The 26,899-nt window shown below is 40.4% G+C and overlaps 1 protein-coding gene across 10 annotated transcripts in view; it reads right to left on the bottom strand.

Moving 5' to 3' along the window:
* The window catches only part of DYNC1I1 (dynein cytoplasmic 1 intermediate chain 1), a 198,393-nt gene that overhangs the window by 132,014 nt on the left and 39,480 nt on the right, over positions 1-26,899 (bottom strand). For 7 of the 10 annotated variants that reach the window (XM_074897999.1, XM_074898005.1, XM_074898003.1 and 4 more), the window contains 2 exons: positions 24,846-24,905; positions 20,700-20,815 (listed from right to left, as the gene is read on the bottom strand). In XM_074897999.1, coding sequence (XP_074754100.1) covers positions 20,700-20,815; positions 24,846-24,905 — 176 coding nt within the window. The remainder of the gene's footprint in view (positions 1-20,699; positions 20,816-24,845; positions 24,906-26,899) is intronic. The other 3 variants (XM_074898004.1, XM_074898007.1, XM_074898009.1) reach the window with 1 other exon arrangement.

Below are 26,899 nucleotides of genomic sequence, written 5' to 3'. Positions count from 1 at the left end.
CAAAATTTTACAGGCTGACATCAGTCCCTAATTGTATGTTATCCCACTACACGGGTAAAGAAAATGACACAGTGCAGACAGCATGCCATCATTACAACAAATCAGAGAGACCGCCTTTTTTTTAAAATCCTGACCCAAACGAGCATATTTATAACAACGCCAGAACACACCACTGACTAATGATATGAAGCCCATGCACGTCTACCTCAATAAAGCAAGAGATCCCAGCAGCAAGGCAAAGAAGCCATCATTTCCTGAGTCAGCCTTAGGCTGCAGAACGATCAGCACTTTAATCATTTTACATACATTGCCTTTTTTAATTAAACAATGTTGTAAATGGTGACCGCCAAGATGAGTCAGTGGTGCACCGAGAGGAAGCCTGACGAGCTGTCTGATACCAAGTTCTTACTGCATGGTACAGACTCGGAGTCTACCAAACAGCTTCTTTCAGTTAGGTTAGGTGCTTTTCCTTGTTCCCTGTGCAGTACCACATCTAACATGAAAGAATTCTGGGCTAGATTTCTTATGGCAGAACCTAATTAAGATGGGTTGCAAATGGGACGGTGGGGCTGCGGTGGGCAGGGGGAGGAGATCTCAGGCTAAGCTGGCTGATTTTCCTTCTATGGCATTATGGTTCAAATGGCTATCACTGCAGGGCAAATAATTCAAATGGATGCAAATTGTTCTGGCCTCACTTTCAGGTACGCTGAAGCTGGTTTACACAGCACTGGTACTGGGGAAGGGCATTAAAGAGAATGCAAATGTGATTTATAGTCTGACATAGCACTGTAAAGCAGCCTTGCTATACAGGGGATTTAGATCCCTAGAGTAAAACCTTGATCTCACTTTTGTCAATGGAGATTTTGTAATTGGCTTCAGTGAGTATTTCTGCTGTAGAGTCCAGGAAGGGAATGACTATCGCTGGCTACATGATACACGCCTACAGAAGGTTAGTCAGATGTGGCAAGTGCCATTCAATGCAAAGTGACTGAAGAAGTGAGTTGAACTGCCAAAAAGGGATTGACTCATATCCTACACGGATAATTGATTTATATCCTCCACAACTGAATTACATCCTCTGCTACACAGCTTCCTGGCCTGAGTAACTCCTGCTGTCCCTCCACTGAAATGACCAAGAGTGTCAAAGGGGTCAGAGCTGAAGAGTGTGTTTTTCAGATGGGTGGGTAAGTATAGGAGAGAAAAATGTGCCCTCAGTACAGTGCTCATGAATTTTGCTAATCACATGGACACAGATAGGATAGCGTTTTCTAAACTGCAGAAAATAATACCAAAAGTGACAGAAATATTTATGCAGATTTAGCAAAGGTCATCAAAAAGTGTTCATTTTGACAATACTGGCAAGCTTTATACAAAAGTTTTGCTTTTCAAGGGGAATATTTTTCAATAAAAAGACTACTGGAGGAAAGATTTAAACTAATTCTACAGAAAATTTTTCATTATGTCTTTGGAGACAGTGTGAATATTGGATTCCAAAACAAAGAAAAAAAAACTGTCAAGATAAGACATGATACATCTTTTTATTTCATTTTAACTTCTACTTAAATAGTAAATGAAGCTAAAACATAAAAGTGCTCAGTTTCCTGCATAATTATCCACATTCAAATCTCTCCTCAGGAGAGATTCTGTGGGCTTTGATCCAGGGATTTTCAAGCATTTAAGGAAGATACAGGAGCCAAATCTCATATTTCTTCTGAAGAAAATATGGTATAATTTCCTTATGCTTTTAAGGACATTCCACACATGGACAATCTGGCCTGAAGCCAGAGACAAAGAAAAATACAGGCAGACTGCTTAAATGTCCATTATTTTTGTAAGTCTATTTCTATTATTTTTTATCTTTATAAGATTCTCTTTATATTCCAACAGAATTGGTGTTTCCAGTTCAAGAAGACTGAAAAGATACCTATAGTATATCTTACTAATTGTCCATATTTTTCATCAAAATTACCCTATTTCACCCTAAAATCACATCAGCCTATGTACATACAGACATATATATTTTCCAATGATCATGTAATATTTCAACTGCAAAGCTATGAAATAAGGCACTAAAAATCACTTAACTCTCATTGCATGCTGCTGCCCTGCAGCAATATAAATGGCAGCAACAGTAAGTTTAGAAGAGTGTGAGAAACTAATCTTTAAAGAGTAGAGCTGAGTCCCAAGACACTTTTAAAGTATGTAAAGAAATGTACATTTGTATATACAGACCAGTAGGTAAAATATCCTTGGATGGGCACTTCGGCTGTACCTTGACTACCTACGACAGTGTTCTTAGCAGCACCATTTTATAGAGCGCTCTTGCTCTGCTTAAGGACTGTGGCAGGTTGGGCTGCACTTTATTCTTCAGCTGAACTGAGAAAGCTCTGCTTTTTCAAGCTAAGCTCATTCTTCAGTCCTCAGTGTTGCTGTGGCAGTTTCATGTGCCAATAAAACCTGCTATAAATCAGACTCTCATGCATCTTCCTCCTTTGTTAATTAGCCGCTTTGTGCAAAGTATCTACAAAACATGGAAATATATCTTCGGTTTTGGTAGTTTTACTTCTTTCCTGCTTGATTTCTTCTCTTTCTGTTTTTAACAGCAAGACTGCAGCCAACACCTGGACTCCCAACACTTTCCTATGGCCCTCCCTTTCTGCTTATGCCCACGAAGGATGCACTGGTTCACTGTCAAGACTGTCAGTGTTCACAGGCTGATGAAATACCATCAGTGCGTCATGGGCATACACAGCTGAAACTCAACCCTTGCAATCCCAAAGCCTTAGTCCTTCTCAGGTTTCTTTCACTTTGTTCCTAACACTGCTTGCCAAAAGTAATTCCAGGAACAAAGGTACTAGTTAAACATAATGTTGTTTCAGAGCTGGAGACCAGAGGAATATAGACAGGAGCCTCAAATCCTGACAATTTGACAACATTAACCAAAGGCGAAGAGCAGCACTGATTTACCAAGAGATGAGTTATAGAGCCTCTGATGTCCTGACTGATACTACTTAGTGAAGTGCACACCCTCATGTTGCATGATGAAATTATGACCTTACAGTTGTGTGATCTTTCCTTCATCTGGCTCTGCCCACCTCTGGAGACAGACTTCCCATGCTGGGATGTACAGAGTGGCAGTTCTGAGACTGCCACCTTCACTCCCAGCCTAAATTGGGGTTCTGATTTACACTGCGCAGTATTCAGTCCACCAGCTGACAACAGATCTCCAAAGACAGAACTTGTCAGACAGTCAGCTGGTGGTATGTGTAGCCCAAGAGCTCTCTGCGTTGACTGACTGACAGAAGCCTTACCTTCTCTGAACACCAAGTTTATTTCTCATTAACTCTAAAGAGCAAAACTGCAGTGGAGACTGCAATCAGAGCATCTGGAATCAGAAGCAATGCAACAAGATGACTCATTAGTTCATGGTCAGACTTCTTCCAGTGTAGGATGTCAGCTCCTCACATCCTCTCCCTCTGCCACCTCCAGGAGCATCCTCTTAATTTCTAGGGAAATACAAACATGTCTTTGTGGTTTTCAGGACCTCCTCCACATCCTCTTCATTAATTTTTCATTCTTTAGAATCTATTATTCTTCCACCTGCTTGTTCTATTCATCTTGATTTCTCGTCCATCCCTATCACCAAGAATTATTCTTTCACCTATGATGCTCCTGTATATCTTCAGCTCTTTGTCATTCCACCAAGTGTCAAATGACATCTTTTTCAGTATTTTCTCCGAAGACTTTTTCTGATTTAGCTCAGGACTAGTCCTCTCCTGCAACATTTTATTTCTTCATCAGTTGGGGAGCAACACATACGGTGATTTACTGTTGTTATTACTATTGGCTAATCCTTGGAAAACTGTGTTAAAGATCACAGGTGGATTCCAAAACAGAAATCCCTCCCCCACCCCAAGAAAAAGGTCTCATCTCCAGATAACCACTGATTATAATTTTCCAGCTGATACCCTGAAGGTTCACCTCCTGGAAAGCCTCTCAGTCACCTTGCAGTGAGGCCATATAGAGGTCTCTCCCCATCTCAATCAGCTGGTCAATAATATAAAAGGGTGATGCTGGCACATGGTGACTTTGTAACCAGTTTCCTATCCAGTTCCTCACAACCATTAGAACAAGGGGACTCATTTATGAAGAGGCCTTTCAACATCATTTAAGTTTTTCTGGACTCTGCAAAACCACTTAAAGCTTGTAGACTCCATTACCAAGACTTCTCCAGGGATCACACTACTCCCTGTAGAGATGTGAGTTCTTCCTAAGTCCTGTTCTTTTGGTCCAAGACATGTTGCTTCATTCATTGCTTCCCTGAGGAAGTTGTTCAAGATTCTTGCACAACTGAGATCTCAGCATCCAAAGAAGCACAAAAAGACAGCTCTGTTTTTCAGTTTGGCCACACCCAGACACAAGATTTTGAAAAGCAAGTGCTTAAAACAAATCAACAGCTTATCTCTTTTAGCAAGGCCTTGTTTCTCAACAGAAGAAATACTGACTGAACACAGCTAGCAGGAAAGGAAGACAGGTAACTGCCCTTTTTAGAGACCCTGCATAAAAACCCCACCAGTACGAGGGATTCAAAGGATAGAATTCCACTAACTCTAACCAGCCATGGGAATGACCCAGCTTGCTGAAGTGTCTCAGCATGTCTCATTAAACACACTGAAACATTTGCTAACAGGACTATCTGCATGTTATTGTTCATTTTTATTACAGTAGCACTAGGAGTGCCCATCACGATCAGGACCTTGTGCCTGGTATAGATGTCAGTTTTCAGTGTGTTAACCAAAGGAGACCAGATTATTCAACTTCCTACCTTCAACATAAGCAGTCAAATAACAAGACCCTTTCATATCAATGTGCCATTTGTACAGACAAATGCTCAGCAGCACGGGTCATAAAAGCTAGCCCACAAGGACTGTTTCTGGGGAAAAAAAAAGATTCTTAAACTTATTTTAAGATTCATATCTGTGCATTCATGCATGTGCATTTAACCATATACATAATTCACTTAAGTTTAAGAGACCTGCTTTTAAATACTTCACCACTGTGTCATACCATGGAAACTACCTCAGGGCTACTAGGAAGGGGGTTCAAACATCCCTCATATAAAACACATCATTATGCATTAGAGAAAACTTCATTCACCAGAGAAGAATGGCACACCAGCTGGAGGTGAACACCATAAACCACATAAAGTTTTAATTAAATTCATTAAAAATTCTTTGTCTCTCACTGTGTTTGGAGGCAGATAGAACCCTTTAACAATGGCCAGCACACAATCAGGTTTGTCAAAACTAATAATAATACAAAAGCATTTGCTTACCCTGGGACATTTTGAAAAAGTTTGAGTAAGTGTATTATTTTTAATATGGGGCATTTATAAATTATTGCAAGATGTGGCCAGTTTTGGAGGAGAGTTGCTGTTGCTATTGTTCATTGGATTGATAAAAGGTGTTAATAATAAAGGGTACATTTTTAGCAGTTGACAAAGTGAATCAACGTGGAATATAGGAAAGAAGCGTATTTTCCCCTTAGAATATATACGTATATGTATTTTGTAGGGCCTATTGTGATAGGACATGGGGTAATGGTTTTAAACTAAAAGAAGGTAGATTTAGACTAGGTGTAAGGAAGAAACTTTTAACAATGAGGATGGTAACACTGGAACAGGTTTCCCAGAGAGGCGGTAGATGCCCCACCCCTGGAAACATTCAAGGTCAGGCGGGACAGGGCTCTGAGCAGCCTGATCTAGTTGAAGATGTCCCTGCTCATGGCAGGATGGGGTTGGACCATATGACCTTTAAAGGTCTGTTCCAACCCAAACTATTCTATGATTTTATGATATATAAAACCATTTTGCAGGATCAGTATTTCTTTACAGCATGTCTTCTATGTCCTGTACTGATAAGTATGATACCTAACTACATTTCCTGCCCTTCGGGGTTTGCAGTCTATCAGCAAAGGATACAACAAATAATGTTATGGCACCAGACCTCCTCCTGCAAACACATACATGCCTAATGTCAGACAATCAAATATGTCAGGGGACTAATCATGAGCACAGAGCATGCATAAATATTTGCAGAATTAAGCTTACCAACCAGGGTAAAAGAGGATAGCTATGTGGTTACTTAGCTCTTATGTAAATGACTTTGTTTTTCAAAGCTGGATAGCCTTGCAAAATACTTTTAGGTTTAATCAAATCCAAATAAAATGATTCTACAATGTACTGAAGGGCTTCACAAGATGAGACAGTGACAATGTCAGCTATTTAGATTCATGGCAAGAACTTAATTTTGGTCCCAGTCCAGGTCCCACTGAAGTTAGTGGGAGTCCTTTCCCTGATTGCAACATGAGCCTTTGTTACTAAATTATCTCAAGCCGATGAACTGTGAAACAGAAAAGTTACTTTTACTAACCATTCCTAATCCAGACTTATTAAGGATAATTGTAAACTAGTACTAACTAATTCAGTAATTAGGTCTGAAAACATACTCACTGCATAGCTAATACATAAGGGTTGGGTATTTGTTTTTCATACTTCATCAAGATGCTCTGATATAAGAAATATCACAGGACAAATGAACAGTCCCACAACTTATGTGATGTGGTTGAAAGTGGGGAAAGAGGAGATAAAAATGTGTATTCCCATCCTACACCTCAGCAAACAGACTTGTGGTTTTGTCCATTTCATACTCCTGGTGCTATAAATTTTAGGTTTAGATTTGTAACCACTTGATGCTCAGTGCTCTTTTGGGCAAGGAATTTGTCAGGCTTTAGTTCTACTTCTACTGTAAGGCATATGCCTTGAGCAAAATATGACAGAAATATGCATTTGAGCAACTATACAGTACAAAAAATTAGCTTGGTGGATCAAAATCCATGTTAGCACGTAAAGTGGAGTATTGAGTCTACACAATAAAGTATTCTGACTAGCATGAAAACACTAATTGAAGAAACAAAAGAGCAAAGTAGTTTTTTTCTGTGTCTTATTGCCTTTAAGTATCAGCTGTAGAAGTGCTCTCCTCAGTTACACAGGTTTCAGAGGAAAATAAGATGCCTGCTTTTTCACTTTGCTTTCACACAATCACAACAAGCATCTTCAAAGAAGAATAGCTAAGAGATGAAGAAGCTGAAGAAAAGAAAGAGCAGTAACAGTAGTTCCAGAACTGTTTCAGGGCTTGACAGAAAAACACTGCAGAATGCATTTACCCGTATTCCCATCACAAAATGTTGGGAGTTACCCCATCTAACCTCAATCATCTAAAAATGAAGCTTATAATTTAAATGTATTGGTAAAGTCCTGTAGGCAGTGAAGAAACGCATAAATAGAAAGTAATTCTTTCAGTGTTATGGCAAGTATAACAGGAAGGGTAAATTGCCTCCTGGAAGGGTCTATCTCGCTTTTTTGACCATAGAAAGTCTACGCAAAGAGGCTAGGTCCCTCTAGGTAGAGCAATTGCATGTGATTACACTGAAATATTGAAGTATCTCAACAAGGATGTTAACTAGTTAGCTTGGGCACTAGCATCAGTCATGCTGCCACATCAGGCAGTTCTGTGACAGCTAAAAATCCTAGTAAATTTGGCTGCTGTGTGTTCACTTAGTTCATGTTTAAACTGTCAGTGGTCTCCACTACGGGTAAGTGAAGAGATATACCTAAGCCTCAGTTTGTGATTTGCTCTGAATTACAGATAGAGATTGTAACAAAGATAAGGCTCCTGACATTCACTGCTCTGTCCCCAAGGCTATCACCAGGTGATGAGATCTTGTAGTGGTCAGCTTTATATATGTATTTACAAGTATCTGTACATCTATAAATATAATATAGACAGATAATATATTATCTAAACTTTGTATCTATAGCTACACCTATAGGTAACTACTTAAATAACTATCTAAATATACCTACAACTTTTTAATACAGTTCAGTCCATAAACTAGAGAGATAGAAAGAGAAAAGGAAGATCAGGTTTGTCTCCCAGTCTCTCTCTGCCTCCATAATCTTATAATCTAGGAATCACAGGACAGATGTCTCCCAAGCAGGCAGTATCAGCAGTGCACTCATGCCTGCACACTCAAGCATAACTCTGTCCAAGGCCTTCTTGAAAATGGAAGCTCACTTTGTTCACTGAACACCTTTTCATGACTGCACAACTGAGACCTAATGTAAATTTATTGTATCTTAGCTTAAACAGCAACTCTTAGAGCCTTAAAATGTACACAAACACTTCAGTGCATAACTCCTAGGAGACCTGCCTGTTTGGAAATCCACAGCTCGGAATCCAAGCTCTCCACATTACCCAACCTAGCAAAGAGTAAAATGCAGGCAAGAAGAGATCCTTATTTCTGATCAGTCCAAACTGTAAACATGTTCTATCATGCCCAGTTCACATCTGGACCAAATGAAGTAGTTCCACTGGCCTGGAAAGTAGGGCACAGACTGAAGGGCAGTCTGGGCTAGGGTCTGTAACCTGCCACATGTAGGTTAATCTTTCTTGGGCTCAATCATCTCTCCAAATGAATTCCAGCACATCTCACCTGCAGCTAAGAAGTCTATGAAATGCATGCAATAAGAGTTAATGCTATCTCATCATATAAGATGACGGGAGAGCTATTACAGTACACTATGAGCCTGTCAAGAAGCAATATGGGATGTTCCAAGAGATTCTAATGTTTTAACACGGGACGTGAGATGACCCAATCCATATCATTTGGCAAAGGCATCACAGACCATTGTCTGGGATTACGACAGGCAATATATATAGCCTGTGTAGTTGACCTGACAAGAACCAACCTCCCACCTCTGGTCTACGCAAGCATTTATCACTTCTCAGCACCCTTAGTAATGGATCTCCTCCAAGGTAAGGAATCTATCACCAGAAAACACAAGAGTGGTCCAAATTAGCCAGTAACTTTAAAACATTGTCTCAGATCCATAAATGCCAAGCTAAAACAGGATGGCTGCTCTAGATTTCCAGAAACCAGTCAGTCCTATGTCATTGTGATAATGAATATTCAGCTAGAATATCGAATGCTACATTTCTGGTGCCTGGTCCAGCAAATAACTTATCCCAGATCACCCAACACTTTACTAGTTTAAAGCATTTGCCTATTAGGCAAAGCAAAGCCTTCATCCTAGGTACATCATACAAGAAACATCTGAATTTTGGCTACCAAGCTACCAATTTTTCTAAATACATATATGTACCAGGTGAAGGTCGCAAGGTTTTGGTAGTGGGGAGGCTGCAGGGGTGGCCTCTATGAGAAGAGATCAGGGTCTGCCCTGTGCCAGATACAGACAGTTCTATAGTAGACCCACCACAGGACACAGCTGAGCCCATCAACCATGTTGCTGATGCCTCTGGGAAAACATATTTAGGAAAGGGCAAAACACCACATGGCAGAGAGGAATGAGGACAAATGGCCCTGTGAGCACCAAGGTGAGAGAATAAGGAGAGGAACAAGGTGCTCCAGAGGCCAGATCAGATATTCCCTTGCTGACTATGGAAAAACCATGGTGGAACAGTTACTTCCCTGCAGCCCATGGAGAGAACCACGCCAGAGCAGATATCCACACTGTAGTCCATGAAGGACCACACACTGGAGCGTGTGACTTATTTCCTGAAGGAACTGTGGTCTGTAGAGAGCACATTCTGGAGCAGGTTTGTCCTGAAAGACTACAATCCATGGGGAAAACCTACACTGGAGCAGGGGAAAAGTGTGAGGAAAAAGGAGTGACAGAGAGGAACTGCTACGGACTGATCACAAGCTCCACCTGGGGTGGAGGGGAGGTAGAGTTCCTGGGAATGAAGGAGGGAAGTTGAGCCCAGGAAAAAGGAGAGGAGGAAAGATATTATTTCACTTTTGGCTTTGCTTGTCACCATCCAAATCTAATTTAACTGGCAAAAAACTAAATTAATTTTCCTCAAGCCAAGTCTGTTTTGCCCATGATGGTAACTGGTATGTGATTCCCCCATCCTTACTTCAACCCATGAGTTTTATCATTTTATCTTCTCCCCATCCTGTTCAGGACAGGGGACTGAGAGAGCAGCTGGGTGGTCAACCAAAGTCAACCCACCACAATGTAATGTTCCCCAGCTTCCATTTATGAAGACAATAGGTAATTTTGAGACTCCACTCTGGAAGATTCGTTTGAGCCTGCACATTATCTGTGATGCAGCAAAGCACATAAAGAGTGTGTCACAGTCACAGGCAAAATCTTCAGTGCTTTTTGTGTTTCATAGCAGATGAGTGGTTGTTTTGAGCATGTTGTTGCTGAGTAACTGGTGCCTAGGAGAGGGAGAATAAGACCTGAATGTCTGGGTGGAGATGACAAGAAAGAAAATATGAAACAACCACGATTAAGGGATAAAATTTCAAAAATTCTCCACAGTTGGTGCCAGACCTTCAGAAAAAGTTCAGCTCCAAACCGAGTAGTGAGATCTGAAAGAGTCCTAAAATCCCAGGAGCTGCTACTGAGACCAGTGAGGCTATTCATAAGTGCAGGGATCTGCTTGTGCCAAACTTAGAGGAGCTGGACCCATTTTGAGCTCTGATGTGGCAAACTTTACAAGGCAAGTGGGGTGAGGAAAAAAAAAAAGTGAAAAGCGTATCCACAGCAACAACATGCAATTAGAGACTTAAAATAAGTGTGAAGCTTCATGGCCTGAGTGCAGCACATTTTAGAAAAATAATTATTATATTCTCACTTCCTGTGGGTCTTAAGTAGGGCATTAACTCGCAGGAAGAGCAAGCAATGTTTTGGAGGTTTATGGCTAGGACATACATCTAAATTAACTGTGGCTCAGAGTGAATTTACGTTAAGTTTATTTAAAATAAGATAGATGGGCAAGTGGCAGCCAGGGTCTGGTTGAAAAGTGACATGATTTGTGGAGACAGTCTATTGTATTTCAGCAAAAGAGAATTCCATCTTCTATTAATAGTGGCCAGTGGGAATTCACGCTGAGACTTTTACTTCACTGACATATCCATTTCATTAAAAGTTTCTTCATCCAGATCCTTTCTTCAATTTTCATAGTAACTCTTAGTGTGTGTGAGCAAGCAAAAGCGTTCTCTGGAAATGATCCAGCTACTACTGTTTTTGAAGGAGGGATTCTCAAGTGCTTCAGATGAGAGCTACAATTCGTCATTATAATAAATACAGCTTTACACAACCTTGGGAGTGGTTCTTGGGAGGGAAAAGGGGGGCCCAGGGTTGCCATTGGAGGGCTCTGCCCAGGTGCTCGGGTCAGGCTGTGAAGACACACTTGGTGAACAAAGACCCAGCTTGGGGTGCATCCCCATTCATCTTTCCGGGTAATAACGTGGGGTGTGGCAAACCCTCTCCATTCTACCCAGCCCAGCCACTTGGCTCCCTCTCCAGTTAGTCTGAGGGCAAGCAGCTGACACTCTATCCAAGGCAGGTGGCCTCTCCTATGGAAATGAGCCAATTAAAGGAGACTATAGAGGGACACAATTGGCCAGCTTCTTAAGCTGTGGCTCAGCTATAGAACTGAAGATAGAGAGGCAACGAACAGAATTTTCAGCTGCATAATTTTTGACCTGGTACATTAGAAGCATCCGTTAAAACAGAGGAGGGGATTTTGGCACGTGAATCTTTTTCCTTTCTTTGAGTTGCAAGGGCCAAGAAACAAATCAAGAAGTGTTAAGTAACAGAGCAGTGGTTTTTTTCATGTACATATTTTTAACACTACTAATGAAGGGCTTTCCACATTATGGCCTGTGTCTATTTCAGCCCTGATTTTGTACTACTTACAGGATTAGAAAGATTAAGTGCTAATTAGAGCACTGAGGATTAATAACTGCTACTTCTGCAATGCACATTTTTCTTAATCTTGTCTTTAATTCCAGTGGAGATTGGTCCATATTACAAAGCCAGAGTTTGCAAAAGGTTACTAAACACGCAATAGAAGATGCTGAGTATTAGTTTTCTTGTATATACTGAATAGGCATCATCCATTAGGCTAAAGAAGGAATTAAAAGGATGGTAGGAAAAAGCACGCTTTGTTTCTCAAGAAAACAAAAAGCTGTGTCTTCATTGTTCTGTTGGAAGCACTGTTAACCCAACTTTCTCCCTTTTTACATTTTCATATCTACAACTTCTAATTTGATCATTGTAATACGTACAACACACTGTTAATTTAAAGTATATTCAAATACTACTGAAATGATATATATGGTAAAGTAAGAACTAGGAACATGTGAAAATGGCAAATTAAGAGAAATTGGCCACTGTCTTTTCACTGATTGTTGACCAGGGAAATCATGGTGCTGTTCATCGGTGGGATAGCTTCCTCTTGTTCTCATGTTAAAGTGCAATTGTAACATTCTGATAGTCATATATTTGCAAATAAGTTTAGAAATGTTTGGATGCTTGAGGGGAACACGTTACAAATCAGCTCGATGTGGCAGTTGTTCATGTGTAAAACATGGCCAGGATCTTTTCCAGAGAGGAAAGACTTAGAGGAAGGTTTTCATTTCCAGTCAACAAAGGATTCAATTTGCATACAGCTGTTACAAGGCTTTTCTCTAAATTCACGGATCACTGCTAGTTTCAGATGTCAGGACACAAAGATGGGTCAAAGGCACTGTGAGATGACTTGCAGCTAGTTACAGGAGTTTGAGGTCAGGGCCGCTAACATCAGAGCACTTGTTTTCCACCAAGTGACGCCAGATGTACCAGGATCTCATTCAATTATGCATTTCCTACTGCAACTAAAGGAGCAGGTTGGGTTCTACATAAGGCAGCTGACTACAACATTTTTTGTTTTATTCTAGGATACGGTGGCCTCCCATCTCTTGGGGGAGGATGGGATCCACTTCCTCAAAAGCGTAGAGCAAGGATCATCCATTACGATCAAGCAGGATCTGCAAGGACATGAGGGAGAGCATGGTCCTTCTCCATGTTGTCTGCAGAGGCTTTAAAGCAGTATTCTTTCCATGCACAGAATGACAGTTGCACAACAGTCCCCTCCGAGGCAGTCACAGCCTAAAAATTGGTTCCTCATTTCACTGAGAAGGCAGTTAACCTTTCTGGTTTGTTCCTCATCTTCTGGAGCCTAAATGGTTTAGAGAAAGTGTAGGCGCAGCTGTAGTAAGTCTGTTGTTCTCCTCCCAACCTTGTAAAGAATTATTAGACATGTTTCCTGGTCTTACATTCAATGCACAGGTATCTCATGCAAGCGAAACCAGGGTCTGCAGAAGGCCCGGGCCACTTTGGAGCAGGCAACTCCCACAAATGACAGCCTGGTTTTCAGGAGATCTTCCCAAGATTTTAAGATTGTGAAAGAGCTGCAAAGAATCAAATTACTCTGTCCCTGTGTAATGAAATTATCAGGGACAAAGTCAAATATCTCTAAAGAGTTTTCCTTCTGCAGACCTCCTACTGTGTCTTGCAGGCCAATCTTCCCTCTGTTAAGTCAGTTCTTAGTAGATAATTCCCAGAGACTTACTGATGCTTAATAAATTCTCAGATCTGCCTGTTCAAAACAGTTTAGCATTAAGAGGGCTCTCTGCTGAAAGCTATCTGTAAACCCTCTTGAATATAAGAAAAACCATTCTCCAGAAGTCTTTAGAGAAGACCTGGGAGGAGACATGGGGAACGGACACAAATACTGCAGCAGTGATCACTGATAAATATACCAGTAGACTGTGGATGTAGCAGGCCACCTTTTCGAAATGGAGTGGGACTGTCTTACAGAACTCCCATTTTAGCCCACGTGTGCTACATATTTCAGGAGATTAGACATTTGATGTCTCCTCATGCTCTCAGACACCAAACTCTACATGACCACAGACTGCAGCCTCTTCATTCTTCCACCCATAAGAAACTCTTGTCAGTGTCAAATACATTACTCTGCACAACAAAAACCACAGACATACATCTTCCAGAGTCAAGCCCTTATTCTAATTCAGTACTACATAAAATTATCATGAGCCAGCTGATGAAGAAAGACTTTAGTGGTATACATCTAATGTCTGTAGCTTGCTAGGAATGCAATACAAACCCACCACACCTGAAACCTGCCTGATATGGCTGTGTTGGAGAGTATGTATTTTAACAAACTGTACTTTACTAATTGTACTTCAAGAAGGGATTGGAAAGAACAAGAGATTGTAGCTGGTTTTATTACTGTATTATTCCCCTGGATTTTTGTCATAATACTATAACTGAATTTTTAAGACTTTTTAAAAATTTATTTATTTCTGGATAATATCCTTTTCTTTTTTTCAAACTTTTTGTATAATAGCCTGGTCTCTTCTCATACTTCTTTCATCAGCACTTACATTCACACAGCTTTTCAGTCATGCAACTCAAGCATCTTCTATCAAGTATAATTCTTGTCTCAGAGAAGATCAGGGGAGCTTTTTTCTGCAGGTCACACCAGCGTCCCTCCCTTACCTTCAGCATCCCCTAGGCACAACGCGTTGGTACCTCTCTTCCCCACCAGGGGGAGCTGCATGAATGCCTTTGAAAGACTTTTATGCCCAATTTAAATCAAAATAAATAAATATTACACATTTGAAATCTTGTTATTTAGAAAAGGGGATGCAGTTGTGACAGGCATAAAGGGGAATTGTTGAAAGACTGTTATACAGTGCAATGCCTCAAATCTTTGCTCCGCTTTGTTCTAGTCTCATCCAATCTTGTACAGTCTGGTACAACAGTACAAAATAAGCTTTGTTGCTTTAATCAAACAAAGCGGTCTTGAATTAAGAGTGTTTATGCCAGCTATTTAGATCCACAGTATGACTCTGATGGACTGAGGTTTGGGAAGAAAAGGCAAACTAGATTTTTATAGCTAACTAAAAACATTCAGTGACACATGATACAGCCTAGGAGAGACCATAATATTTCTTACAAAATTAGTGTTCATTAGCACTAATACTAATGTTTAAACTAATTTTTTTAGCTTATCTAATGTTAATACTAAATTTTAAACTAATGTTTAATCCAGAACTTCTGCTTTATCACTGATTCCTCTTTAAGTTGCCTCCTCTTTTTAATAGTGATTTCCATCCCAGTTCTGGTCTGCTTTCCAACACCACCATTTGTTTACAACAGAGGGTCTCTGCTTTCCCCCCCAATTATGTCCAATGCCTTTCCATCATACATTTTCATTTATCCTGACACATATGTTGCATGCATGGTGATGCACAAATATGCATCTGCATTTCTCATTAAATGAGAGGGTTCAAAGCTATTCTTCACACTTGTCCTCTTCAGACTGGAGCTGAGCTGTAAGATTCTCTGGGAGGAAAAAGCCAAAGTAAGCTCTTTAGTTTAACCCCCAGCTTCTGATCCATCAGCTTTAGACATATTGGGCATGGGAAAGCTCAAGTACGATCTTGCTTAGTTCTGAGACTGGGTTTTCTTAAGTACAGCATGCATTCACAAAACTAGAGCTGAGCTGCAGTCAGAAACAGAAAGGCATAGCAGGCCTGATGCAAAATTTGCTGTAGATGCCTGCTACACATTATCTTATGGGATAGACACAGCCAGAGCGCCACACTGACTAAACCTGGAAATCTCAGCCTCTAACTATCAAAATAAAAATAACTTTGTCTATGGATTTTATCATGAAATTTCCAGAGGCCTGACTTGTTTTCACAGCATTGGGTCCTGTCAGTCTTACTCACAGATAACTTGTCACCCGATTACCAAAACTCAAAGGAGGACACAATCCTCACACAGTGTCAGTGTGTGACACTTCTAGTCATATGCAGTGTGTGAGCTGGCACAGGCAGGATGCAGGAACAGCCACAAAATCATGGATGAAATGCAAAGAGTAAATTTATTTCTCTTATCTCATGACTCAAGGGATCTCTGCAGCAACACCTGGGCAGAGGCATGCAAGTGGCGATGCAGGCACTGCGAAGCTCAGTCCTGGATAGTAAGGGAAAGAAGGAAAAAGAAAAGATCTTGGGCCTGTTGCTTTTGCCTGTATATATCCAGGATTTTTGCAGGCATAGTTTTCCACTGTGCTTTGATCTTTCCCACAGCAGGGCAGGAATCTCAAGGATAGGGTGCCTCTGAGTTTCTCACAGGCCTATGTTATCTAAGAGTAGACATTCTACCTGTCAAGCACACAGAGCTAAGCAACAATTAGTGGGATATATATGGTTTTTGGCACCCCAGCTGCAAGTCACTTGAGCATGTTTACAATTTTACTCGCCAATCTTCCATTGTATACCCATACACAGTTTACTCAATAATAAGAAACCCTACATTAATATGCTTACATGAAGTGCTCTGCTACCAAGCTAGTCAATGAAAAATTAGTCAATGCCATCAATGGTACCTAGAGAGAGTTTTGGTTCACCCTATAATCATCACTCATATTTGGTATCACACACAGATACCTAAACTCATGCGTCTCTGTTTCATGAACCTTAGACTGTGAGCAGAATTCCCCTCTCCTTCCTCAGTGCTTTCAAAAGGATAACTTTGGGGAACATTGTTTCAGAGAATTACACTGTCAGAGAGATGCAAAAGCCAACCCAGCCTCTGGAGTTTCACCTCTGTTTTGCCACTTCATTCCAGTCTACTTCCAAATGGAGTAGAGACCTTATTTTATTTTGTTCCCTAATGGCCAAAATATCCTCAGTGTTTGAATACAGCAGATAAACAGATGGAGCATGGGCCTGAATTGCATTCTTTGCCAGAACTGGGCAAACATTCGTGATGTAGGATGAGGTTATCCTGCTCAGGAGGTGAGTGTTTTCCCCACACAAACAACCATCTGTTGAAGACAATAAATAGGTGAAGTACATAGGACCTCCATTGTCCTAGAAAGTCAGATCATACTCCCCTGTATATGGGATCTACTTTCTCAGAAATGCATTTCAGACTAACCTATTTTCAGTGACAGTCTGGCAAGACAGAAAAGTGAGAACATCTCATTCTATTCTACTTCATGAAAGAGGAATAAAAACATTCCTGACACTGGCCAGCAAAGCCTGAGAGCTCACAGACCTTCACCTCCTTGCTGCCCCCCTGTTTTTGAGGGGAGCCAGATCAGAGGATTATCTCCCTTCTTAATGCAGGGACAGTGTTTTCATCACTGAAATTTTACCTCCTGGCCCATTGGAGAGCAGGAGAACAGTAGGTCAGAGCTGAGGCAGGCACCCAGCAAAGCTTGAATGTGCAGGCTGTTTTCCTACCTGAAAAGGTAGCTTGCAGACAGACATACAGACCTCCTTCCACCACTGTATAGCAGTGAGGGATTCATCCTGGGCAGAGGTCAGGCCATAGCTTTTCTGTTGCTGCTTTCTCCTGGGTATCTCTTCAGCAAAGGGCAGTTCTGCAGTGCCTTGGACAGCCCATGCATTGAAGGCTACATGGAGGCTGCCATTCTGGGGCAGTGAGAGTCTCTGTACCGTGAAGGAATGTGTCCCAGAGACCTCTCAGAATACATTTGGCATAGTCTAGGTCTTAATCAACTCCAGAATGGAAAAAGCAGAACAAGTGAAAAGTCTCTCAATGCCTATGAATACCTAAATTCAAGTCCATTTATAGGAGGAGGGGAAAAGTAAAGAGCACTTTTTTTTCTCTGGAGCCAAGATCTGCGTGTTTTTAAAGTCATCCTACAAGAAAGAAAAGAAAAGGCTCTAGCTTACTGTGACCTAAATAAAGCAAAGGAATTAGGTACTTGTGATCAAAGAGTTGAATGATGCATATACACATCTCCCTAAATAACAGAGTGGGTGGGGGAAATGACATGTCATTATTCCTCTGAAATAAAGTGAATTACCTGTTCCGAAAAGAGGAGTTAATCTGTTTTTATAGAGTGAAGAATAATGCCACATTATTTTTTCTAAAATTAGCAGCTGACAAGCTGAGACTTCAGTGCTCATAGCATCTGGCTCTCTGGCACCACACTGTACTTACCACAATGATTCTTTCTTTTACCATTTTTATAAGATTTGGTGGGGAATAGCCATTACCAGAAAGGCCTACATCTACTGAGCTCCACAACAGCAGTAGGTCTAAGGTACCTCAGAGTTTCTTCCTTGCTTGCTAGGGAAGCACCTATCAGGTGCAGAAAACCTGATATTGACATTTCAAAAAAGCTGTAGAACTTTGAATGGACTCAAAGTCCTCTTTTGGTTGCTTAATCGTACAGGAAAGATCTTTCCAACTGGCTATACCCTTCATTAGTTGTCTTCCAAACTAGAAGCGAGTGTGTGACAATCTCATACTAAAATTCTGCATTTTGACATTTCCAGTGTCCAAGGCAGACAGTGAAAGAGTGAATCCTGAAAGCTGAAGTCAGACTCACCTAATAAGTAAGGGGTTTCTTCTTTTCTCAAACTCTAAGGCTTCAGATACTGAATAACAGACCACTTAACCATAGTAACGACCGAACAATTTCTCTGGAAAAAGATAATGGCTATATTTTATCACATGAATTCACAGGAATAGTATAGAGACTTCTCCTTGAAACTGCTGCCCTGAGGAATTCCCCTCTGTTTGCCGTTAATGTTTAGAGTGACAGTATGAAGGGCTCAGCATTCACAAAAAGGGTTGGGAGGCTGAAAACCTGAGAAGTCATTTCCATCAGACCTGGGAGACGAAAATCACAGAGCTTATTTGCCCCCTAAAGAGTTTCCAGTTAAATACCATTTCAGTGGAATAACCAAACTTTCTTGACTCTCCATTACTGACGCAGGGCCATATTCATGTCCAAGTTATGTGCAGAGAATTCCCTAGCAGCAGATTGGAAATGAAATATAAGTTAAACTTTCTCTCCTCCCCATATCTGAGGGAAGTGATTGGGTGATATTAAAACTTCACTTCTGCAGATGTTTTTTCCTTGACTATGATGACACAGAGCATATGAAAGTTAATTAATCCAGTCAACAAAACCACTTACCACCATTTGACCCTTCCTATCACAGGTTTGGCCTAAGCAGTTTAAAAGCCAGGACTTTTTATATTTGCACTTATCTTCTTTCATACAAGTGAGGAACAAGAGCTTTCTCTGTGTGGGAGAACCAAGAAAAGCCACATTGCCCTCTGTGTTTGCTGTCCTGACTGCCAGGCCTCACAGCAGCACACTTGGGTTTTTTTTTCCTTGAAGGATAGGAGATTGTCCTCTTGTCTACCGCAAAAAAAGATTTTGTACTAGTTGAAGAGCTCCTTGGAAAACAAGCAAGAAGATCTTATTGGAAGAAGTTGCTTCCTCAAGAGAAGTTGGCATGGCAGCTAACAAGTGCTAGAGCTGCAGGCCTGAGAGAGGTAAACACATCAAAGCCATGTCTTCAACTCCCCATATCCATAGGCTCTTGCACTGGATAAAGGCCCTGTGTCAGGGAGGAAGGACATCCTCTCCATCTGATCTAACAATGACTCCATGATAGCCCCCCAGGGCTGAGCACCCAATGGTCTCAAACCAGGAAGGCAAGGCCTCAGGGACAAACGCCATCTGCTTGAGGCTTCAGCAGCCCTCAGAGAGATGAGCTGGATTGAACTGAGCAGAGATGAGCTGGATTGAACTAGGGAGGCTTCTGAGGCAGCCTCTCTGAGAAGGTAGAGCTGTCAGGACATGCTGCTCAAGAAGCAGCATCCAAGCAACAGGAGTGTTTATGCTTCTAGGCACTGTATCAGACAACAGATTACTAGGGTAAACTTGTGGTCTGGGAAAGTAGAATCTGAGAATCTAGCTCAGCAGCTTTCATTTCTAGTTTCTTAAAGGCAGACCTGGTAACCCAGTTGCAGAAAAAGAAGCTGGCTATGTTTATCACTGTATCTTCCCTGACAGTAACTTACACTTAGATTTACTCGCAGACCTTTTGCAACCTACTTGAATCTTCTTCTGTATGGAGTCTGGTGAAGTCCTACACTATCTACTGCAGAAAAGCACCCAATTGTTGAACTTTTCTTGATCCTTCATTGTTAATAGCAAAAATTACAGTCAAGACTGTCTTCAGTTTTTCTTCTTCCACCTGCTTTGTAATACTGTGTAAATTACATCAGGCTAATGTACAGTTTTACACTCAGTTTAAATGGTTTCAACTGACCTGCAATCAGTGCTCTGCAGTACAACACTGGCAAGTGTGTAGTCTAAGGAACCGATAGATCAGCACTCCCCTACTAACTACTCCACGTATTTACTTATCAACAGGAAATCCAAATGGCTAAGGAACAGCTCCATGAGTACAGATAATACAGCAGAGAGAAAGCAGGACTGTCCACATCAAAGTATGTAAGCCTCCTGTTTCAGCACATGGAGCTAAACTGTAATTTCTTCCAAGATTCACTTCGTGGAGGGGGACACAATTACAGTGACCAAATATCAGGGCAACTTTCCATGACTGCCTCTTTACAAAGCATGGTATGAATAACTTCCTTGAGAAAGCAAGAAAAATGGAATAAAGCACTATTTTAATTATATTCATAATGATTTATTTGAAAATATGTTCTCACTGCTATCTAAGCACAACCCATTGTAAGGCAGAAGTAGTTTTGTTCCACCCGAGTTTAAAGTCATTATTATAATTATTCTCACCAGAACAGCCATTAATCACACAAACAATACCTGGTTTAGGAAAATACGTGGTAAGTAGCTATGTTATGATTTACTATTATTTTTCTCACATTCTTTAACTCTTACTCAAATACTTATTTTCTGTGAAAATGTTTTTTGAAAAAAATGTCTTACCTTCAGATTGATGCGTGGCAAGAGGTGTCTGTGTCTCCTTGGAGTATGATACCACCTCCCGAGGTAAGAAATCAACCTGGGTAATCTTTGACACCCCTAGTTTGTGCAGTCTGCGTCTAAGATGAAATACATGACATCAAAAGATTAGTCATGTTAAATGTAAATCAGTAGCAGGAACAAGAGTGTTTGCTTTTATGAACAGGATTTAAAAAATACTTCAGTGTTTGCTAAGATGAAACACAATACACTATGCATGAGAAGTACCTAATTGCAGTGAAGAGAATTAACCTGGGAACCATTTGCCATAATAAAGTAGTTACTGAAACTCCAGATCATGCTGCTGAGAGGGACTGTAAATGGGAGAGAGAAATGACCTGCCTGTGCCCCTCATAACATGCAACAAAATTCTCTCTTGTGCCATCATTACTATAGTGTTCTTCCTGCTCAAAAGAGTTAATCCTCAGCCTGAGATACCCAAGAGTAGAAACGGCACAGTGGCTGTAAACCAAGCTGGATTAGGACTGTCAGATATTGAACTGAGAACAATAATAGAGGTTTTAATTGGCAAGGTGGGTAATTTCCATAAAGAAGGAGATTCTCCATTCCACAGGATTCATTAGTAGTGGAATTGATGTAGGTTTATGCAAGGGTTGGAGGGGAGCTCCAAGACAGAGCTGGAATAGGGCAAGTATAGCTGCCTTTTTCTACTACTTCCCTTACTTTAAATAAACCATATGAAATAAATCAGAAAAGCCAATTAACTGTAAGTGGCTAAGAGAAAAAGAAGAGACACAGCTGAATGTGGTCATGAACACTTTTAGTCATACACAATTCACTCAGCAGTGGTGGTGGGGAATCAATTTATTTCCTGAATATTATTTGACTATCTGTAGGAGGGAAGAATAAGCAAACAGTTACTTGCACGTGTTTTACTGGAAAAAATGCCAGCTTTCAGCAGAGAAAATAATATGCACATAATAAACAAATCAACTAAATAGGCCTAGATCAACAAGTGCAAGCACACTTATACATTTATTGGAAATAAATTCATGAACATGATGTTTTGGAACTGCCATGTCATTAGAGATAGCAATTTGGAAAAGCAGAAAATTCATACACATTATCCATATCATCTCCATTTTCCAGATTGCCAGAAGAACAGAGGTTAAAGGGGGGTTGATCTAATTCATTTACAATAGTTTAGATATTCAATTAAGATTGATGTCTGATAGGAAATGGGAGTCTCAAAAGGAAATTGTCATCATTGGATGACACCTACTGAACTCTTCAGCTGATTAATGCTATATCAGCTACATATTTTTCTGATCTATCTTACTGGATGGGTTATTATTAAGGTGAATGCAATTAGATTCAGCAGATAATCAGTATGAATCAGCAATATCACGTAACAAACCACTAGAGCAGAAATAGTTGTTACAGCTCAGAGTCTTTCTTCTTTTCAAAGAGAAAAAATCAACAAGTCTCCCTCCTTACAACATCTGTGACAGCCAATACGAACAAAAACTACAATTGTCTGAAAATCCTACAGAAAAACTTCTACACAGTTACTGGGGGCAGAAAATGTTCTACAGCTTGTGATATACTTCAGCTAATGAAAGTTTTAGCAGCATTACATTTTTGTACCTTCTTTAATTGAGAGGTGGTGTAAATTCAAGCTTTAATAAATGTATCACCCCAGCAGAATTTCATGTGCTTTTCCCTTCTTCAGCACCAGAGTTACAATCTCTGTTGCCTACTTGGTCAGTTAGACTTTGCTATATAATCAGTCCCCTGCTGCCCCACGCTACTGGTTCCATTTACTGAGATTCTTAAGCCTCCTGCATTAAAAGAGCTTCTTGACAGTGGTCTTGGGTTAAGTATAATCTCTAATTATGTGTCTAAACTGGGCCTAATTAGAACCTCATCTAATTCTAACAACAGTTTTACATGACGTCACTCCATATCCCTCCACTGCCCAAGGATGGGGAACATCAATCCTAATGGAGATCTGGATTTAATCGCCAGTTGGGTTAACCTCTTTGTAGACTGCTAACCAAGAAGTAAGCTACATCCCAGAGCACAGTGCTGAGAGAATGCGTGGAATTTTTCACCTAAATAATTTCTAATTCAGGAATTGCTGGTGCTTTTAAAAATGTCTAGTGTCACCCATATCCTGGTAGTTACTGCTGAAGTCAGGGAGGTTTTTTGTTATCTGAAGGAATGTGGTCTCTTAATTCTTTTTTGTCCCTGTTAAGCAACCTGTAATGCTTCTTGTGTAATTAAAATTGGCTTGGTCCCAAGCACTTAGGGACAACTGGAGCATTCTTTCAGTATCTGGACTCTACCAAATACGGACTGTAATATTCCAGTCTCTAGTTGTTTTTAGGGCACTGCTAAACTGTTTATCACTTTCTCATCCCCATTTTTCAACAGATAATTCTTATCATTTCCACTTTGCTGAATATTCATCTTAGAGAGCACATAAGCTTTAAAATATTCCTTTCAAAACTGCCTATAGGATGTCAGTAGGACAGTAACTGAAGTCCATCCATTAAAATTGATTCCTCTGTCTGTAGGCGTGAGAAGAAAGATATACCTGCTAGAAGTGTTTTGCTACACATCATTTAATTGCTGACTGGTCCTCTCTCTAACTCAGCCTTGGGTTTGAAGACAGTTTTCTTTCAAAAGAGGCGAGACTTCCATCACATAGTGTATCTGTGTTTGGTGTGCATTCCTGTCTTTGCACTGACCACTCATAAAACATTGAAGGCTTGTGGCTATATTCACAGTTATCTTTTCGCGAGTCCAATAAAGGAATTTGCCTTGCATAGCCGTTTGAGGAACCTTGCTCCTGGGAATGCTAATCTTTTAATACAAATTTCTAGAAAATGCCTGCTGAGATTTCCAAAAGGTTTCTGTATATTAAAACAGCTCAAAAAACTACCCTTTTGGTACAGTCCATGTAATGTTGTAGAACCTGGATCTACTTGAAGCCGTACTCAGGTGGAAATTATAAATAATCCTAGCAGTTCTGGACATAGAGAGACCCTGTTTAGAAAGCTCTCTGGATACTTTCCACTCCTTCTGATCTTTCCTGGTGAATAGCCCTAACATACCTAACTGCAGCTGGGAGCACTGTCAATCAGTAGTTAAAAGGAAATTGTTGTTTTTCTTATAGAATGGTGAATTAATTTCACATGAACTAGTAAAAGCATGACACTTGCCTGGAGACTCAGACAGGCAAGCCTATAAATTTATATGTAGAGCAACATAGAGATTTGATTTTGCCTATGGCTCAAGAACTCAAGAACTGCTACCTATCCTTTATAGAGGAACAGTTTATCCTAAATATCTCTGCAGGTAGGCATTTCTAAATTACTTAAATTAACTACTATTTTCAGATGCTTGGGGCAGAGAATCATAGAATCATGGCATGGTTTAGGCTGGAAGAGATCTTAAAGATCATCTAGTTCCAACCCACCCGCCATGGGCAGAGACACCTTCCACCAGGCCAGGTTGCTCAAAGCCCTGTCCAGCCTGGCCTTAATATTCCATCCTAAACTAGAAAATGCTGGTTTTAGCTCTAGTACAATTTAAAAAATGCTTGATTGTTCTGAACTCAACTAAGATGACATTTACTCTTGTACTATGATAATACTTAAGTGCATAATTGTAAGCACACATACAACTCCTAAGGAAAGAAAAAAGGGGAAGTTGTTACTGCATGTGGAAACAGCCTAACTATGGCAGACAGGAAGGAGGGGAAAAAGTACCTTGCAAATGATTCAGAGAGAAAACTCTGAATCAACAGGTACAAACAAGGCTAATGTAACTGTACATGCACATTTAAGTGCCACAATAATAACATTTCATCTGTAATGAAATAGTTATTTGTATTGTGTTTCGGGCAACAGAAACAGCAGCTTATCTTTTCATGAGCTTCTTTAAATAGTTGGTTTTTTTCCACAAAGATGGCTTTGCTGAAGCTTCTTATTGATGAAACTAAAAAAAGGAAACTTAAATTATGGCCTTTTTGAGTCGACAAAGCAAACGAAAATCACATAAAACCAGCTCAGCTGGGAAGCATTTTCAACATAATTCTTGCAAAGAAATTATAAATTAATAACAAAAAGAGCTGACATATACCCAAGTTCAGAGTCAGACTGGAGCTGCAGCACTGAGGGGTCTGTGTCCCATTGCAAGGTCCTAGGGTGGTAATCAGCCGTGCAGCACAAAGAGGGGGGAGGGAAAAAGAACACACAGAATTAACTGAAAGGATGAACAAAACCCCATCTCATTAGTTACATGCTCTATGTAGTACATTCAACCTCCAAGTGCAAGGGACAGCCACAGCATGTCAAACAAGATTTTTATGTCAAACTGTGACAGGGCAGGAAACTTATTAAAATTACATATTATTGGTAAACAAAGGGAAGAATCTGGGTTTCCTTTTAGATGTTGGTTAATGAAACATTTTTTTTTCTGAATGATTTCTAACTCTGTAACTATGGTTGATGCATTCCCAATAACCTGTAAATTCTGCAGGCACAGTTTATTGTTATAATGTTTTTATGATAAAGTGGACTAAGCACTTGCCATGAACTCCATGGAAGGTCTAGCCCTTCACACACTTCTGACACTGATGGTAAGCCATCCTGTAAAACAGTGGCCTGGGCACAAACATCACATATACCAACAAATGGCACATGACACCAGCTCTGACATATTCTGGGGGCATCTGGTTCAAATAAACAAATCCTTCTTCTTTTCCTCAGAGACAATTTCTGGGGAAGAGGGGAATGATACACCTGGGGAAATCAGATCTATGACAGTCTCTTAATGGACTACTGTCATATGGGACTGTCACCAAATGCACGAATGCTCCAGAGGTTTGGTCTGAAGTGAAGACATTGTTCCTGGCATTGCAGTGCAACTTGCCATCTCTAAAACACTTTGAAACACTCACAGAGTCTTTCTGGAGTCACAAAACTGACATATTGAGGCCAAGATTTTAAAGTGCCCACTCATTCCCTGGCTCTTTGATTTTACTTTACTTTTCCTCCTCCAAGAAGCCACATCTCACATTCAAGAAAACTGATGGAATACATGACAGAATCAGGAACACAATTGTGGCTCCTGAGCACCATTTCCTGTGGTATGAACACTAGATTATGCATTGCTCTCACCAGCAGAGGCTAAAGCAAAGGAAAGTGTCCCTTCACTGAAGCAAGCAAGTCTTGCAGACATGCTGGATAATGATAGTACTCAAAAACTCCACTCATTTATTCTGAATACAAATTTTGAGGATACAGAGAGAACATAATATTACCAGGTTCAGCCAAAACCAGCTGTAAAACCAGCCATGTTCAATTTACACAAGCCTTTCTGCAACAATAGAAACCTCTGCCTCTATGAATCACTCGCATAAACTAACAACTTACTGAATTCAGTTAGAAATAGATCTCCTAAAGCCATACAATTATGCTACCTCCTGTACTTGGTAAAGTCACCCATTCTATTACCAATGTTAACTCACTCTCTGAAGAGACAGACAAGGGCCTGTGCTGCATTTTGCCATGTCACAGTGAAAGAGAATCAGTCTCAACACCCTGTACGCGCAAAAAGAATGAAGAATTGTAATGTGAAGGTGCTTTCCCATGCAGTGTAAGGCACTTACGCCCCTTGACTTTTTATGATACATAGTGATGTGTATTGGCATGAAACACTGTACAGTGATACAGGAAGACTTCTCCAAAATAAAACTGTATTACAAAAGGGTCAGAGACAAAACAATACAGTAATAAAGACAGATTTTTTCCTTATAACTTGGCTGTAGCTCAAGTATAGTGGAAAGTGGACATAAGGATTTGAATGCCTGATGGAAGGCAAAGGCATCAGTGACTAATGCATTATAGATACTCCATTAAAAATGCTATCTGTGTGAAAATTACTCTTGTAATGTCACCCAAATCAGTAGCATATATTAGGACTTGTTATGTAAATGCCAGTTTCTAATCTTATAGCTGCCTAGGGGCTACTTACACATGCATATCCAGGTTTTCCAAACACTTAAAAGAAAATATAAATAACTCATTTCATCCCCTGCCCCCACCCCCCTCCACTTTCAAACCTACAAAATTTCCCAAGGGATAAAGACTATTCCATCAGAAATAACTCTATTATCATCTGATTAAAACAAG

The sequence above is a fragment of the Athene noctua genome, chromosome 2 (assembly GCF_965140245.1).
Source record: "Athene noctua chromosome 2, bAthNoc1.hap1.1, whole genome shotgun sequence".
Taxonomy (NCBI): Eukaryota; Metazoa; Chordata; class Aves; order Strigiformes; family Strigidae; genus Athene; species Athene noctua.
Note: the sequence above shows the minus strand (reverse complement) of the source record. Positions and strands in the feature narration are given on the sequence as shown.